Source organism: Physella acuta, unplaced genomic scaffold (genome assembly GCF_028476545.2).
Source record: "Physella acuta isolate Inbredline_101_S28 unplaced genomic scaffold, ASM2847654v3 ptg000808l, whole genome shotgun sequence".
Classification (NCBI taxonomy): domain Eukaryota; kingdom Metazoa; phylum Mollusca; class Gastropoda; family Physidae; genus Physella; species Physella acuta.
Window position 1 is genome coordinate 195,224 of NW_026732326.1, and position 19,222 is coordinate 214,445.

At 36.0% G+C, this 19,222-nt stretch overlaps 2 protein-coding genes across 3 annotated transcripts in view; one reads left to right on the plus strand and one right to left on the minus strand.

Annotated features, from left to right (window-relative positions):
* LOC131951336 (glyoxylate/hydroxypyruvate reductase A) overlaps window positions 1-5,077 on the plus strand; it is a 40,683-nt gene extending 35,606 nt beyond the window's left edge. Inside the window, exon 10 of the mRNA XM_059313699.1 lies at window positions 5,002-5,077. Coding sequence (XP_059169682.1) covers window positions 5,002-5,019 — 18 coding nt within the window. The 3' untranslated portion in view covers window positions 5,020-5,077. The remainder of the gene's footprint in view (window positions 1-5,001) is intronic.
* LOC131951332 (protein CFAP20DC) lies at window positions 1,335-11,844 on the minus strand. Of its 2 annotated transcripts, XM_059313691.1 has the most exons (21): window positions 11,742-11,844; window positions 10,774-10,873; window positions 10,451-10,534; window positions 10,231-10,324; window positions 10,006-10,078; window positions 9,691-9,805; window positions 9,417-9,573; window positions 8,940-9,025; window positions 8,550-8,753; window positions 8,372-8,420; window positions 8,057-8,197; window positions 7,810-7,923; window positions 7,488-7,679; window positions 6,952-7,243; window positions 6,345-6,453; window positions 5,639-6,082; window positions 5,000-5,257; window positions 4,266-4,348; window positions 2,848-2,960; window positions 1,988-2,112; window positions 1,335-1,944 (listed from the first exon to the last, which is right to left on the minus strand). In XM_059313691.1, exons 2-20 carry the CDS (start codon window positions 10,795-10,797, stop codon window positions 1,991-1,993), a joined length of 2,754 nt encoding a protein of 917 aa, XP_059169674.1. In that variant the 5' UTR covers window positions 10,798-10,873; window positions 11,742-11,844; the 3' UTR covers window positions 1,335-1,944; window positions 1,988-1,990. The 2 variants fall into 2 exon arrangements, with proteins under 2 accessions (XP_059169674.1, XP_059169675.1); XM_059313692.1 differs by lacking the exons at window positions 1,335-1,944; window positions 1,988-2,112; window positions 2,848-2,960 and adding an exon at window positions 2,972-3,534.
* Between the last annotated feature and the right edge of the window lie 7,378 nt (window positions 11,845-19,222).

Below are 19,222 nucleotides of genomic sequence, written 5' to 3' on the forward strand. Positions count from 1 at the left end.
CATTACTTATCGAAGATCTCGCGATTTTATAAAACTCATTATCTTTATTACGGCTTATGGTACGTTAGGTGCCTTCACCAACTTAAATAAGTGATGTGATGTGCTAACGACTACACCACTCCATTCCTACCTACTGAAACATTTTTTCCTTACTATCTGGGAACTTAAACATGTTGTGTATGACAAAAAACAAACATTTAAAAACGTTAACCCTTTATAGACCAGCTATATTTTCTTTCATATAACATTAACATTTCTATAGATCGGCTATCTTATCTTCAATAAACCAAAATGATAAAGCCGCCAATCAACAATGTAGCATCAAATCTTTAAAACCACACCGAATAACAGAAATGAACAAAAATATCGAAACATCAACAAATTCTACGTACATGAGCTGGCAGGCCTTGCATCATTGTCTCCCTATTACTGTGTTCTTAAAATTTGTTTAAAACTGCCTGAATGTTTTGAGGCATATTTTAACTGAAGTGTAGAACATTAAACGTACATGAAATAACACCTGATTTGTTCTTAAACTTTACTAAGAATAGACTTATGAATTTAACTGTGTTTTTTTAAATTTCACTTTTAAAAAAAATTGTTCCAATTTTTATTTCGTGGATTACCTAACCCTCGCCCCCTTTAAAGACACGATTGCACTGTGTGAACTGATGGCAAGAAACGTGTGGAGTTATCGAACATGCGCGACACGAGGTGACGCTCGGATGATCGGGGCCAAGCTTGTATCGAGCTAGTTGCCGAGTGCCGATGTTTACACAGAGAAAACCAAGCCCCACAAACGCTCGCTCGACGGCGCAAGGCCTGTCCTCAGCAGATGCTGGCTATGATGAATGAAACCATCGTGATCTGACCCCTCGAATAGGGCTAGGCCTAAATGACGTCAACTTTTAGTTTTGCCTAGTACTTGTCAAACAGAGAAAACGATCAGTAGTTTTACCCATAGTAATGACCAATACTTCCAACTCTTAACAAAGGTTTAAAAATTCCAATTTATAATAAAAATCGACAGCTTCACGTTAATCTTCTTTTGATATTTTTCCTCTTCCCTCTACTCTAGAATCTTATATAAAGCGTGTTCTGCCGTTCAACAATGTCAATATGAATCCTGCTGGTTGCAAACAATATCGTGTTTGTTGAGGACAATTCAAGCCAGACGGCCAAGATGGGTTTAACCAGGTTTAGAGAAAATGGTCGCCAGTCCATATGTCCTATTGTTTTAGTCTTCAGCCAACTGTTGAGTGCTTGAGAAGACTTCTGACAGAAACGCTTGTTAAAGTCAATTGAGACATGACAAAAAATTAAAACTAGTAGCAATCATTTATTTATGTACATAAATACAAGGGACATAATATCACATTCTGCTTGAGGAGTCACATCCCCATTTGGCAAGTTTATAAATACATGTGGCATCTCATTAGGAGCCATCACCTAACCTGATGGTCACACTAAATACCAAAAACAAAATTTGGCAAGTTTATAAATACATGTGTCATCTCATTATGAGCCATCACCTAACCTGATGGTCACACTAAACACCAAAAACAAAACTGATACCCCAAGTCTATGAGGGACATTTCTCACATTGTCTTCTAGAGACGTCACTAATCTGACAGTTAAACTAAACATCAAAAACTATAGTGGGACTAAATAAGACATTTGCATTTTAAATTTCATATTTTCTGTGATAAATATTGACTTGTCTGACAAATTGGGACTAGAATAATGACTTTCAGCCAAAAACTTTGACTCTCTAGAAAAACTATCATTTGACAACCTCTGACATGCCAAGACAATGGGTGTCAGGCTAATTCTTGGAAAACGTTTGAGCAGAAAACACAGACTTCTGTTGAGATGAATCAAGAAAATCTGCCAGTCTAGCAGAAAACACAGACTTCTGTTGAGATGAATCAAGAAAATCTGCCAGTCTAGCAGAAAACAGACTTCTGTTGAGATGAATCAAGAAAATCAGTCAAGAGACCAGCTCATAATACTTGTTTGTTCTGGGGTCAAAGTAGCAGTTCAGTTTTGGGTCAAAACAAACGTCCAGTTTATCGTCGTCCTCTCCACTCTTCAGGTTCTTCCTACCATGGTCTGAAACAAAAACAAACGTCCACAAATTTAATGGCACCATTCATTATAGACACGAAGTTTTAAGAATAATGATAAATAAGGATGAAGTCCACATTTAAATATACTGATTTTGAGGGGGAAAAAAGTATATTTTTTTATCTTTTAGATCAGGGGTCTCCAAACTACGGCCCGCTGGCTGGATGCGGCCCGCGAAGTCCTCTCATCCGGCCCGCTGAGATATTTTTTTCCAAGAAAAATCCTTTGTTGGTGATGGCTTGGGAACTTTGCCCAAAAAAAATCAAAGACATGTCTGGAAGAAACTGGCCCCCGAACTGAAATTTGATAGTTAATGCGGCCCTCGGACTGAAAAGTTTGGAGACCCCTGTTTTAGATTAAGCATCCATACTAGAGATGATGTTGAGTTTATCTGTGTCTTTGACTATGGCATATAAAACAAGTGTATGGTTAGCTACCTAAATTCTCCCACTGCTGTTTCTATAACTCATTAGAGCTGGGTGGGCTCAGAGATATAATAAAGCCAAGTATCAAAACTTTTTGGTCAGCAATACTAGGTTTGTGCACATCCCCATCATACAAGTGACTATAGATCTTATCAATCTAAGTATTTGTTATGGATGTTATATTCTGTATGAGCATCCTTCTTACTCTAGAGGGTTCGGGTTAGTATCTGTGTCTCTTAGTATCTGTGTCTCTGGCTTCTCTCTACACAAAAAAACCCTCCATGTTTAAACTTACATTGCTGTACTGGATCATCAGATAAATCGTCAGAGATCCCTTCCATTGTTCCATGCAAGTCTTGGATGTGTGAGAGTGGACCAATGGGTGGACTCATGACCCCACTCCAGTCCCTGAAACAACAGGTGAGGACCAGATGATACATGTATGTGTGAGAGTGGGCCAATGGGTGGACTCATGACCCCACTCCAGTCCCTGAAACAACAGGTGAGGACCAGATGATACATGTATGTGTGAGAGTGGGCCAATGGGTGGACTCATGACCCCACTCCAGTCCCTGAAACAACAGGTGAGGACCAGATGATACATGTATGTGTGAGAGTGGACCAATAGGTGGACTCATGACCCCACTCCAGTCCCTGAAACAACAGGTGAGGACCAGATGATGCATGTATGTGTGAGAGTGGACCAATGGGTGGACTCATGACCCCACTCCAGTCCCTGAAACAACAGGTGAGGACCAGATGATGCATGTATGTGTGAGAGTGGACCAATAGGTGGACTCATGACCCCACTCCAGTCCCTGAAACAACAGATGAGGACCAGATGATACATGTATGTGTGAGAGTGGACCAATGGGTGGACTCATGACCCCACTCCAGTCCCTGAAACAACAGATGAGGACCAGATGATACATGTATGTGTGAGAGTGGACCAATGGGTGGACTCATGACCCCACTCCAGTCCCTGAAACAATGGGGAACAGGTGAGGACCAGATAATTTGTGCCAGACAATGGACAGACACAGAACACATACAAAATACCACCCACCCCAACCTCACATAAACCTTACATTGTTACACACAACAATTAGATACACACGATAAATGCCCTCACCTCACCATAAGATAGCATAAACCTTACACTGTTTTGTATAAATACACAGGACAAATGCCCCCCCCCCCCCCACCCCAACAACATAAACCTTACATTGTTTTGTAGAAACACTTCTTATGCCAAACATCAAACATTTGCAGGTTAAACTGACTTTGTGAATGACAGTGAGCATCAGAGTCTACCACTGAATATGATGGAATGTGTCTTCACACAACAAGAAATCTTATTTCTTAATCATCTCAACTGGGCACAAATATAATATAAATCCCAGCGATAACTTGAAGCATTTAGATAATTACAGTTACAATTCCTGATAAAACAAACAGAATTGTGGTTTAACAGCACACCACTGTGTCCATTCACTGTATCCAAGTTTCACTATACCAACTTAAACATACCGAGTGGTAGAAATCCTGATCATGCAGTTTTCCTAGGATATTTTTTACCTTAAAAGTGAATGTACAATAATGCACCACTTCACACAGACACCAAGAATTATTTTAAGTTTTGAAGAGAAATGTAACCAATGCCATGAAGTTGATTGCTTAAATTAAATCTGAAACAAGTATGATGGAAAGTACCTTGGGTTAGAGGAAGTTAATGTATCACTGCTTCTCTGGGACTTCATCTCATCTTGATAGTTGTGTGGGGTCTGGTTTGGTGCCTGCAGTAGCAACAAAACATTTGGTGAGATATACAAAGAATTTGTTTTGTCTGGGGTAATAAAGAAAACATTTGGTGAGATATACAAAGAATTTGTTTTGTCTGGGGTAATAAAGAAAACATTTGGTGAGATATACAAAGAATTTGTTTTATCTGGGGTAATAAACAAAACATTAGGAGAGCCCTCCACAGATATAGGTTTTCAAATCAAGAAAGCTACTGTTATTTCGGTTAAAACTCTTCCATTGTTACCTGTGGTCTGGGTAACCGTTCTTAAGCAAAGAATAGTTGTCTGTGCGTTGAAAGCAATCAAAGAGAAAATAGGTGAAATAACCGGAGATCACTAACAAATAATTCACGAATATACTAATGAGAACAATATGGCTGATGTAAACAAAACAAAAATACTTATAGCTAAACAATTTGATGTGAACAAAATATCCACAGCTATAGAAACAATTTGCGTGATGTGAACAAAATATACAGAGCTAAACAAACAATATGACTGATGTAAATGAAATATTCACAGTTAAAGACACAATATGGGTGATGTGAACAAAATATTTGCAGTTCAACAAACAATATGGCTGATGTAAACAAACTATTCACGGTTTAAGAGAAACAATGTGTCTGATGGGAATCTGTTACTTACAGGGGCCTTCCATGTGCTGAAGCTGGTATCATCATCACTGGTGGTGGCAGGGGACTCGCTACACAGGTGCGTCGTGACCCCCAGGTCAGCAGGGTTCAGGTGAGGCTGGGATCTGTGGAGTGTGCTTGAGGCGTGGGTGGGGACAGGTGAGATGTTTCTCTCCTCTTCCTCCCCCTGTCTCCTCATGCTGGCGTACATCCTGGCCTCAAAGGATTCTGTCAGGTCCTCCATTTGGTACTTGGTGGCATCGTAAGGCCTCTGGAATTTTGGTAGGTTTATGATTAGTTAAGACTCATTCAGACTTGATTGTCCATTTGGGCAGATGAAAATGTGCATATTTTTCTATAAGCTTATCGTGGGAAGGGATTTTATGGTATGCTTAATACACAGCCATCTTTACTTTTCTATTCAGAGCCAGGTACTCAAGAGAGCTGAGTGGACTCAGAAAGTCCTTAAGACTCATTTCTTTTTGTTTAGCAATCTTGTAAAGTCTGATTGTACTGTAGATAATTTCAACAGATGTGGACAATCCACATTCAGCCTCAGTTAAGAGGGAACAAGGGAAGTGAAGAAAATAGCTTAGCTCTAACCATTAACAACCTAAAAAAATTTTTTCTAACATCAACATCAACCCCCTACCTCATTATTTGTTGTTGGATCATCTGTGTGAGGATTGGTGATCTCCCTTAAAGCCTTCTTGCTCATCCTTGTCACGCTGTCTCTCTCCCTTCTAGCCGAGTGAACTGTGGGCTTCTGATCAGGGCTTGTAGAGTTCTGTGGGGCCAGGTGTGTCACTGGCCTTGGCCTTGATCCCCCAGAGTGACCTCTGACCTTGAGGGGTGAGGCATAGTTGTTGCTGTTGTACCCGTCGTCGAGGTGCCGGTGTGACGTGACACTGCCAGCGCTCCCCGCATGCCGCCGGTGCCTGGTGTGGAAATAAACATCCGCTCCAGTCCGGGCTGCCATTTCATCCTCGCTGCTACTGTGACTGACAAAATCGTCCTCTAGCCTCGCCCCCCTGTAGGAGGTGTCTGTGCTTCTCTTCATATTGGAGCGGACATTTCTGGAAACACTTTTTTTTGACTGAAACGGTCAAAACAATTTTTGATTGGCTGGCATAGTTCTATTAAAAAAACTAAACTAAAACTTTAATAAGTTTAAAGATATATTTTATTGTCTGTTATAGTTCTATTAAAAAAACTAAACTAAAACTTTGATAAATAAGTTTAAAGAAATATTTGATTGGCTGGCATAGTTCTATTTAAAAAAAACTAAACTAAAACTTTTTAATAAACAAGTATAAAGAAATATTTTTTATAAGATAAAAAAAAACCCTCATACTGACTTGATTAGCATCTGTCTCTGTGTTGTTTGGTGATATATTTCTCCTTAAGGTGGCTGATTTGGGAGGGGAGACAAACAGGTGAAGCTTGTTTGTGTCCCCTGAGGTCTCACTAAAATCAGAAAATTCAACTTTTTATCATTTAGGATAGCAAACTCTTCATTATATATTGATTACAAAAATCAACAAATTTCTCTAAATAAATGCAAATTAAATAATGAACACTGGAGGAAGAACACAATGCTATAACAATGATATGACAAATTGAAATTATGAGTTAAATTTAACACTTGCAAACACAAACACTAGATCTTTCATAAAAATGAATATCCAAGGAAGCAAGACTATCCTACTCTTCACTTTCTTCATATTCCCCAGGTATGAATTATGGCAATAAAGTTATAGAAGACCAACTTACTCTTCACTTTCTTCATAATCCCCACAGGTGTGAACTAAGGCAATAAGTTATAGAAGACCAACTTACTCTTCACTTTCTTCATATTCCCCCAGGTGTGAACTAAGGCAATAAAGTTATAGAAGACCAACTTACTATTCACTTTATTCCCCCAGGTGTGAACTAAGGCAATAAAGTTATAGAAGACCAACTTACTCTTCACTTTCTTCATATTCCCCCAGGTGTGAACTGTCACTGGCTGAATTAGACTTGACGCTGTCATCATCTTCAATGCTCGTCTTCACATTCACGTCAGCTTCTTTTGTTTGATCACTCATTTCCTTCTTCCTTTTTCCTAGCTTTGTTAAGTCATCATTTTTGTTCCAGCCATAAATGTTATTGTTATTGTTGTTATTTAAATTCTTGTTATCCATCTCCAGGGACTGATCAGCGGTTTGTCTCAAAAGGGAAATAACATCAACAACTGAATCATAGTTGCTTGTCTCCCCTGTAACATCAAAAGTAGAAACCCCATTAATTATATGATTTATTTTCCATATATAAAAAAATGTCTAATAAATATCTTATAGACTTTGTAATTTTCAATTTTTGTTTTAGTAAAATTTCTTTAGTTCTTAATTTTTAAAAAATATCTCTCTAACAATTAATGTTTGTACAGAATAAGCTTGAACTAAACATATAGGCTATACATCATGTTAATGTTTCAAAATGTCATACATAAGTTATCTAACCTTTTCTTGGTGATTGAATCTCAGGGACATCTGGCCCAACTCCAGAATCCTTCATGAGAATACTGTTGACCTCTAGCCTATCCCTGGCATACGCTTGGCTTGGACTAACAGAATACGACTGGCCAGGTTGTCCCCGAGAAAACTGACTTGACAATGTTGCGGAGGTCGGAGGTGAAATTACACTGCCATCACCTAACACAAAGAATATTTACAAAATATTTTTAAAATTGTTTTAAAACAACAATGCTTCAACTTAATGTTACACGATGAATAGGGTTGTAAGTGTGGTAGACTTCAATTGCTATAAAATAAAATGACGTACCTCTGTTAAGGACACCATTTTGCCCTACAGTTTTTATTCTTGGCCTCCTCCGTACCCTGTCATTCGAGGGTTCCCTAGGTGGGTGTGGGGCCACCAACTGTTTGTCTTTTAAACCTGTCACAGTTGTACAGAAACATCAGCACTGTTTATCTCAAGGCCTTAAGTCTAAAAAAAAACACTAATAATATCAGACTTATAATTCAAAGACTAACTAAGCCAAGTGTTGTATAAATACAATGTTACAGACCATTGGTGAACTCTTCAAGAGAGACTGGATCTTGGTGAACAGAGCCAGCACTACCTGGGTGATGGGACCTGGATATGTCAAAATGGTCTCCTCCATCCAAGTCCATTTCCTGGGCAGTCATCGTATTCTGATTTGAAACACCTAAAGAAGTACAGAAATTAAAACTTTAAAAATTACACAGGATGTTGTGAAAGTTCAAATAGAAATCAAGTTAAAAGTAAAGACTATAGATTTACTAAACATTACATCCATAAAATATATTTGAGGAATTAAAATACAAGTGAGTTTATGAGTAAACTTCATGTGTGAACTTACCATCATTTCTAGAAGTTTGGGATTTCAAGCTTCTGTTGGTAACGCTTCCCTGAAAGAAAACTTTCTCAAATAAATGACTAATTTTAACAATCAGATATAAACTAATCTCTACCTGTCATATAGGCCTACTTCATTTTTCCCACTATTTACTGTTTAATGTAGGTAAACACCTACTAACCTGTCTAGATGTTTTCCTACCACTCTCCGGCACTCTGGGGGCCTTGGAACCAAAAGCTATTTTCCCATCAGCAGTTTGAATTTTCTTGCCACTGGCATTCAGATCCAGCTCCAGGGTGGACCCAGGCCTGTACTGGTCTGCTAGGGTTGACCCTTTACCTGACCGCACTCGCTCGGCATGTTTGATCTTATTTAACGTTATCACCTGGATACAAAATGTTGGGATATTGAAAAAACAAACTACTATAGTAATCACATATTTACAATTCTCTTTCGTTTATATATATTTTTTTTCAGAGACACTAAGACATTTTTATTCAAATTTAGATGGTAGTTTATTTAATTCAATATTCTAAAAAGTATTTGTTTATAAATTGATCAAAAAACCTACCTGAGTGAAATGCTGAACATCAGGTGCAAACTGACAATTTTTAGGAATGTTATCCATCTCTCCAGAATTTATGGAGGGGTCAAGCTCTACAACAAAATAACTTGACTGTTAGATAAATGTGTTAGACAAAAAGGTTGCAGTTCAGGTTTGGGTCATGTTAACAACTTAAAGGTTTAATAAGTGGGAATGAAGCTTATGAAATTTGGTGTTATACTTGGAATGGATGAAATATTCAACAGGTATACCATCTAACAGACACAACCTGATAAGTAATTATAAGGATCAGTAAGAGCTCATGTCATCACACACACGCTAGTAATGGTTGCTTTGTTTTCATAAATATTTATTACGTTTTTATTGCAATTTTATTGCGAGTTTTTAAATTATATACCTGGTATATTATATATTTTGTTTGTTGTAAAATATGATACTAGTCATTTGCGGACTAGTGCAGGGTTTAGAAATAAAACCACTTGCCTTCATCTTCTGTAGTGTCCGGTGGTTGAGATTTCATAGTAAACACTCGTCTCAGCCTGCAGTTGGCCGATATAGAAATTTGGTCGACTGACCTAAATGTCTGACCGGTCCACATTTCACCAACCAGTGAAACCATGTCTAATGTTAAGTTGAGCCACTATAGAAACAACAGATACAGAGGAGTAAATCTTAAATTTAAATGTTTTGTTTTTAATTTAAAAAACTGTCAATGTTCTAAAAGAACAAGGATGAAATAATGATATGAAAAACTCACTATGGCTTTTTTTACTATCGTTAATGGTACTTTAGCATGAAGAGGCGTCACTTGAACTTCTTTCTGAGATGTGGATAACAAAATTCTCCGTTTATTATTCCCAAGGTCTGTCACGCTGAAAAAAAAAGATTCATGGCTAACTTAAAATTATTTTATGCAATCAAGTCAACTCAATCATCATACAATGATATAACTTGACATTACAAAAAAGATTTTGAAGTTCTGAAACTACAGGTATTTATATTTTTAAGTTATTTATCACAAAATCAAATATAAAGTGAAAAATCATCAACAGTATATTAGATAAATTTTCACCTAAGTTCCATTGAGAAATCAGCTCCTTTAGAGAGATAAATCTGTAGGACTAGGAACCTCTGGACCAAAGTTACTAGAGGAAAAATTATTAATTAATCAAGTATTACAATATTATAGACAGAAAATGTAACATTTTTTTTATAAATAATACATTTTATTTTCACAACTTTATAAGATTTTTTTTACAGGGTGAATATAGTAAAAAATTAAAACAATTGTACATACAACTTTGTTTCTGGTCTTTAGGAGCCTGAACCTTAGTTGTTGCTGAAGCACCTTCAAGTGCCAGGATATAACCTTTCACTTCTTTCTCATAGGTCTATTGGATATACATATACTGATTTTATTATAAGAATTATGAAGAGCCACTCTGCACATGAATAGTTTTATTCTATTAATTTTTAGATTGCAATGAAACAATAAAGAAGCTTCTTATAAAACTGACCTTTTTTATACCAGAGTTTGATATCTTCCAGTTATTCATAGAGTCACGCCCTTGTAAGCTGAACAGTTCAAAAAAAGGACCTCCCTGAGAGAAACATAAAAAATAATACAGTCATAGAATGTCAAGTGTTATTGTTTACATTCATAAAAAAAACATGAGTATGGAAACAAGAAGCAGCTTATAAGCTTAGCCTGCTTCTTAACACATTTCTTTTTTTAAAAGTAACAGAAAAGCCATTTACTTCACAAAATCAATATGAATAAATCTATACATATATTATAAGCTACAGGTTGTTTTTTTTTTAAAGAAAACGGAAAACAGACCTGAAATCCATTTTTGAAGGACATGTTTGCTTCAAAGTGTAGCCTTAATTTTGAATGAAGTGATCTTGAATCTTGATAGGATATAAGCCTACTGTCTACACTATAATGTCACATTAAAATAAAAAGAATTAGTAAACATCAATTTATTAGCTATTTAACACATGCATTACTAAAACCTAACTTTTAATATAATGATACGACTGATTAAAAAGAGAAGAAATAATTTGTCATTGAAAAATAAAATCTTTTGTCAGACACGCATCACTACCTAACTATCATTGTTGTATTAATGCTAACATCTATTAGCATAAATATTAGTATTGATGTTTGATATCTATGTTAGTGGCTTAGATTTCAAGTAATTGATGGCTGATAGATAATGTCAGCAACGAAAAAGAAATTGACACTTGAGTAGCCATGTAAGCGCGGTCCTTTAATAGAATATGGAAAATCTTCTCAGAAGCAGAGATGCAAGATAAAGTTAGGCCTACATAAGTCAAATATAAATTCAGTCCTCTGTGCTGTAGAAATATGGTAACTGAATAAATTAAAAGAAAGTCATCTCAGGGGCTTTTAGTTTAGAGATGATACTTCTAAAGAATAGATAAACTAAACTGAACTGTTAAAAACTTAAAATTTAGTTATGTTTGAAATTTATTATTTAAATAAAATAATAGGCCTAAATGCCATAGTAAGTTATTAAGTAGTAAGTGGATTTGGTTTGGTAAAGTTGAAACAGTTGAACTTGAAGTCCTGCCTGAAGAGTGTGAATTACTGTGAATTTGTGAAAGAACAAGACAAAAAATTTGAAAAAAAGTAGGCCTAAGCCTAAAAAAAGTAAAAATCCTAAAATTAATAGAAATAGGAATCAATCAAATGCAAAATGATGTTTTAAACAAAAATAATGTCTGCTTTTGTCTTATTTGTGTATATTTAGACGAATTTTGACTTGCTGGACTAGCAATTACCGAAATTATATTCTAATCTTTAGGGATAGAGCTCATTGTTTACATCATAAGAAGCCATTTTGATTTTTTCAATTGTTGTTGCTAGCTAAAGATAACATTACCGGAACAGCCATTCAGTTACAGCAAAAGTGTCCCTGGCACACAAAAAGAGAACAAATGAGAGAAAACCTACTTTATTTATATAAAACAAAGTCTCCTCGGAAAAATGTTATTAACATTTTTAATATTTTTTGGCGTGTTTTGCAAGGAATTCTAGATTATTTATCATAAAAAATATTTTTATAAAAGTTTTAAAGTTTATTGTTTCGTTTAATTTGCTTTGATACTGTGGAATAGTCTGCTGATAATGAAGATAATATTAATAATGATATGGTCGCAAATCGAACTCTTCTTTCGTAATAGACATTTAAAAGTTCGCTGATATTTAAAACCATCAATTTATTAATGATATAGCCTAACACTACGACGAACGGATTTTCTGTTACACCACCTTAGACCTATTCATTCTAGTAGTCTAGTATGGGTGCAAAAACATAACAGAGACCCATTGGTTCCAAAAAGTTTTAACATTACTTGAAATGTTCTACTCGACCTAGAATCTAGATCTAGAAATGACGAAATGTTCAATGTAAGCTCTATCGATCTAGTGTAGATCAAATCGATAGAGTATATTACTACCCCCACCCCTACCACCACCTCACACACAGTAGAGCCAGAGGGATTCACTATACTATAGTATATTTAATGAATTCGCTCACTAAGATGATAAATTCAAATACAGATGGAGAAGCGATTAACCCCCTCCCAACCCCATATAAAAACAAATAATTCCACGCTATATTGCTAAATTTTTTAACTCTAATGAAAACCTCCTGTCGAAACCAAGCATGTTGTATTACATGGTACATATATGTATCTCGAGCAGTGGCGTAGCGAGGTCGGGTATTACCCGGTGCGGCACCTAATGGTGTCACCCCGCCCTTCTCCCCCCCCCCCCGTAAGAAAAGAAAGGAAATATATATATATATATATATATATATATATATATATATATATATATATATATATATATATATATATATATATATATATAATATTCCATATACACTTGTATGTGTATAAGCATATGTATATATTCAAATATTTTTTTCTTCTGGATGTATTTAATTTTTTTTACCCCCTCTCCCCACCCCATACATGGATTAACACATAAGTTATTATGATTCTCAACCAAGCCGTTTTCATCAGGCATATATTGTAACTTCCTCCCCCCCCCCCCCTTCCGTCACCCCCACGGTGATTGCTTTAAACTGTGCTCAGATAATACTAACGATTTTTATCAATATTCGGTTATAAATTCAGCTTGATGTTGTATGTTTTCTTTATCATTAGCAGGTTTACGTCATGGTGTCACCCCCCCCCCCCCCCCACCCGTGTCGGGATTTGTCTACTTTGCTCTTAAAAGTCTATCTAATTCACTCTAATAAATCATTTAATTAAGTGAAATTATCATTTTTCTGTATGTATTTTGCTATTTTTTGCCTTGGTGTTACCGCCCCCACCCCAATGGTGTCACCCTGTGCGGTCCGCACCCCCCCCTCGCTACGCCTCTGATCTCGAGAATCTCTATAGAACTCCATGGTTGTTGTTTTTTTGTTCATCCTTCATAGTTACTCCCTTATATTATTTAGTGATTAATTCTTCATAGTTACTCCCTTATATTATTTAGTGATTAATTCTTCATAGTTACTCCCTTATATTATTTAGTGATTAATTCTTCATAGTTACTCCTTATATTATTCAGTGATTAATTCTTCATAGTTATTCCCTTATATTATTCAGTGATTGATACGGGCAATGAGAAACGTGCATACGCGTCCATCTCTGCATTGGTCAAGGTGCCGTGACTTATAACGAGTTAGCCTGACGTATAACGAGGCAGGGGCTACGATTGTTGATAGCGTTCTGTGCTGGGAGGGTCAGCTGTGCTAGACTTATGCGGTGTGGTCGAGTGGTAAAGCGTTCGATTACTAACCCGAAAGTTTCCAGTTCCGTCCTCGTGGCTCACGTGATAAGGAAGGCTCTGAGTACACCCAGCTCTTTTGGGTACCCGACTGGAGTTGGCGAAAGTAAAGGCGGCTTGGTATAGCTGACAGCAGTATCCCAGAGGTCAGAGAAACAGAAAAACTCTACTTCATCTCTTTCTTGAACAGGTAACTTTATGTTTCTCAACAAGAGCATAATCTTGTCTTTTCTTCTTCTTCTTCGTTCTTAATCGTAATGTTGAAGATTTCCTCCAACGCAATTAAGTATTAGGTGTTAACATGTAATGCGCCCAATGGCCTGTTGACTCCGAATAAGCCTGCTTTTCTTTATGGTTTTGCTTCCATAGACTTTCTCAACATTTGGTTTGGTGCCTAACATGTTCTTAGTTTTAGTGTAATTAACGAGCCTCATCTGCCGGTAGGGGGGGGGGGGGGTGGGGTCCGAACTTGTGACTTTATGAATTTTCATACAAGCGTTCTCCCAACAAACACGCCGTTCCCTGTAAACTTTCGTTTTGTCATAATGTCAAACAGAAAAAATAAAATTGAACAAATATAAATAATCTTTATAGCAACAAGCTTTTAAATGCACTGAAAATAAGAAAACAACAAAGCTATTTTGCTTTCGTTCATATAAAGCTTTGTTCGCTCATGACACAACACAATTATATTTATTTATTTATTTATTTATTTATTTTATTTTATTATACTTTTATTTGCAAGTACATCAACATCAAATTTTTTAACATAATTTTGAACACCAAATGAGAACGAAAGGTTTTGCAAATGTACATAATGAATATTTACATGATGTCATGTATTTGATTATAAAAAAGTGCAAAGGATGACAGTAAAAGGGGTGAAGGTCAAATGAAAGTGTCAGAAGTCTGGGTGGGGAGAGGAAAGGAAATTTTTCGGAGAGGGTCAATGGGACAGTGAAGCATTTTCTATGTAGGGAAACAACTTAAGTTGACTAGTTGAAAGGGTGTTGTAGTGGTCGCATTGAGTTTTCAAAAGGTTGCAGTGTGAAAGATGAGGGGAAAGAGACTAGATTTAGAACTTTAAATAAGTTCTGGATATTGATGTTGCGGTGGGTGGTGGGGTCGTTGGAACAGTTAAAGGGATTGTGGGGTTATCATGTCTGACTCTGAGGGTAAAGTGGATAGAGGGGGAGAGAGGAGGGGGTAGATTTTTTTTTTAATTTTTTTTATTAATTCAATTGTTTTAAACATTTAAATTAGTAATAATAATATATTTGATAGATTTTACACAGCATCAAAGACATGAACAATGAACATTAATTGCATATATAATAATCAAAGGGAAAAAATAAAATGGAATAAGAACTAGATTAAAATAAGGTGTGCAAACTAGGTTTCTCTTCATTGCTTAGTTTAGTGTGCTGCGGAGTCAAAAGTTCTTAGGAAAATAGTACATCTGTATTAATTTTCTTATTTTACTGCATTTAAAAGCTTGTTGCTCTAAAGGTTTTTATATTTGTTTCATTTTCTAATTTTTAGTGATTCTTAATTTAAAAGTCAACACGACTAAATATATTTGCTTTAAAACTTCACCATTAGCTCGCAATATCTGAAAGACGTTATATGCCCCGTGAAAGCCGTCCGTGACCATATATTACAGACGACAGCAAGTTCTTAATATTTTTACCTCCCCTTAGTTTCAGATCATTTAAAAACTTGATTATCGGCCCCTAATAACCTCCACTAGATTGCCTGATTTTACTTCTTCTCCCCTTCCTGTTATTGCAAATAGATATCTATCGAGTGATTTAATTTTGTTATCACCCCTTAGTTCCGAAACGGTTTTGATTGATTATTTTCGATTTATATGCTCATTTTTGCATGTATTTGAAATATAAATGTGGTAAAAAAATATGTAAGCTATAAATAAAACTCGTGCATTTATTACTGCATGCGGTATGACAGATCTTGCATATTTAATCAGCAGAAAACCCCGGATGCAAGGTTCATGTATCATTGTCCTAAGTTTAGGTTTCGTTTCTAAAATTGTTCGTATGATTTATAGCAGGCACATGTACTAGTATTACACGTGACTGGATAGCATTTAATATGCAAAGTGTTATTCCTGGCTCATTTACCACTTGAAATAAATACACAACGTCACGTGGTATTAGTTAGTATTCATATTATGGAATATTTTATGTCTAGCTCAAGTAGTAAATGAGCCAGGAATAGCACTTTGCTACACCTACTACAACCAACATTTCCTAAGTGCAGCCACAATTCTTGTTTGTGTAGCGGGTAATGGGCTACTAATTGTCCAGGTCGGAGATTATTTAGAATCAACATGTAGATCAGTTTTCAGTTTACCCGTACCTTCTTGATTTGAAATCTAAGACCGACGCACACGGTAAATCTACAGGTGATTACGCAACTGGATTTGACAGGTGTCAGTCACAAAAAAAAAATGTAATTTGTAATGCGCTGTGGTAAAAGGAAAGTAGGTCAGAGGGGTGTAAAAACAAATAAGAAATTTCTGGGCGAGAAATGACGTCAGCGAGACAGGAAGTACGCTGATAATGGGCATGACGTATATAGAAGACTAGGCATGCTGCCCAGCTTCGCTTAGGCTTTCGAAAACATTGAGAATTTGAATGCTTAATTAATTCGCCCGAGGGTCGGTCTACGACCTCAAGAGTTATGAAGAGGTTCCTCCGTGGACATTTTTTTTCGATTTATAGCTCATATAAGGTACCGGTCAGTCGAGGTCAGTTTTGACCCCCTCATCGTAGACTTTTCGGCCAACCGGCCCCCGTGTTCTGTCGCCCCAAGGCAAGATCCTGCCAAATTTGAAGCGCCTGCGGCGCCGGGAAGTGCCCTATCGGACACCCGACAATCTAGATCTAGATCTAGATTCCTAAAAGAATTTTTTTTTTAAGTTCAGCCCTAGCATAATAAAAAAAAATACATTAACCAAGTTGACTTGGTGTGTCTCGAACCCGCACCACCTGCGTGGTTTAATGTACACTAACATCTTCGCTATTTAGGCACCTTATAAAATACAGAGAATGAAACACGTATTTTAAAATCTTAACTTACGCGAATATGCCTATTCTTTCAAATTAATTTTTTTATCCCAAATTAGCCAGTTCCAAACAAAGATTTTGAATAAAATAAATAAGTCTTGAAATAGTTTAGTCCTAATATAGAAATTTATTTTTGGAATTGATTTTAGAGAAGTTAGAGTCTAAATCTAGATCTTAGCGTCTACGTCTAGTCTAGATCTAGTTATTGCGTAGATTTAGATTTAGATTTAGTCTAGATTCTAGATCTATAATCTCTAGATCTAGAATCCAAATACATAAAATAAATTTTATGAGTTTAGGCCGGAAAAATTGTATTGTATACATTTCATAGTGTACGTAGATCTAAATCAAATTTGAATGAAATAGTTCATTTCTTTGTATTCTAAACACGGCAGATGACGTCATTAGTTAATGTATAAGCAATAGTGACGTCACAGTTTTATGCGTTCTTTTTCACATTTATTAATGCTTTTCCGGTTGCATAAATAATACTGTTTCTCTACATTCGAATACGCCTTTAATTTTTATTTTTCTTCTTTAAATAAAATTGTGGTTATACATTTAAAACATCTAACATATTATTTTCAACAAAAGTCCGTATAAAGTTCTCCATATATCGCTGCCGTTTCTGACGTGATGTCCGGCGAAAATTTTTTGCGGACAGACAGAGAGAGAGAGAGAGAAGAGCGCACATGGCGTTTTATATATTAGGATAATATGTTTTTTAAAGCGACCTCTATAAAAAAATTAGTGAGGGTTGGTGGGTTGGGGTGGAATGGGGAGGAGGGCGTTGAGTGAAAGTCACTGTTAGTGTGATAATAGGATAAATTAGTCACCTTTTTAAAAAAAAACTCTGGGTTTTGACAAAGTTGCTGGTCTTCTGTAGCGGTGATTGGAGCTATGCATTTTATCCCACAAACATCAGAATTTTCTTTTAGCACACATATAAAATCGTATAATTGACTTCCCTTAAAACTTGAAATAGAAGGAACACGGTAAAAGTATCTCTAGTTGTCTCCACCAGTATTCGCATGTAGTTTTGGTGAGTAGAACCCCCCCCCCCCTCTCCTTCCCACTTTCCCCCGCCCCTACATGGACACTGTTGATGGTTTGTTTGGCCACTGAAAAGTCCACCAATATGTTTAGGTGTAAAAAAAAAATACGGTTGCCACCGCGCTGTTTGATCAAGCAGGTAACGTAGAGTGACTCTGTTTTAATGAATGTGTGTAAAGGAACAGTGTGGTGATTGAGGTCTGTAATAGTATTAGATTTGACCAATTACATTGTACCTTCGTTCTGATGTTGTAGGCGCTACATTGTTGTTGTGACTAAACTGTTATTTACTATACTGTGTTGGTGTTTAGGAATTGCATAATGCTTTATAGTCGTGATGCTACGCTGATATCATAATATCACACTGATGTTATAATATCACACTGATGTCATGACACTGATGTCATATTCTCACTGATGTCATGATATTTCACGGATGTCATTTAACACTAATGTCATAGTATCATATTAATGTCATATCACACTGTTGTCATGATATCATGCTAATGTCATATCACACTGATGTCATGATATCACACGTATGTCATGATATAACACCGATGTCATATTACACTGATGTTATATCGCACCGATATGATCATATGACACTGATGTCAGTACATAATTCTGCTTACATTATATTTTACTGCTGTCATGGTGATGTTATGTCACAAACATCTCCTAATTTAACAATTCTGTCATGGTGTTTAACCTATGATATTAAAATAACGGTATTCTGCTATCATGATGTCAAAATGATATGAAATTGCTGTGTGATGTCAAAATGATATGAAATTGCTGTGTGATGTCAAAATGATATGAAATTGCTGTGTGATGTCAAAATGATATGAAATTGCTGTGTGATGTCAAAATAATATGAAATTGCTGTGTGATGTCAAAATGATATGAAATTGCTGTGTGATGTCAAAATGATATGAAATTGCTGTGTGATGTCAAAATGATATGAAATTGCTGTGTGATGTCAAAATAATATGAAATTGCTGTGTGATGTCAAAATGATATGAAATTGCTGTGTGATGTCAAAATGATATGAAATTGCTGTGTGATGTCAAAATGATATGAAATTGCTGTGTGATGTCAAAATGATATGAAATTGCTGTGTGATGTCAAAATGATATGAAATTGCTGTGTGATGTCAAAATGATATGAAATTGCTGTGTGATGTCAAAATGATATGAAATTGCTGTGTGATGTCAAAATGATATGAAATTGCTGTGTGATGTCAAAATGATATGAAATTGCTGTGTGATGTCAAAATGATATGAAATTGCTGTGTGATGTCAAAATGATATGAA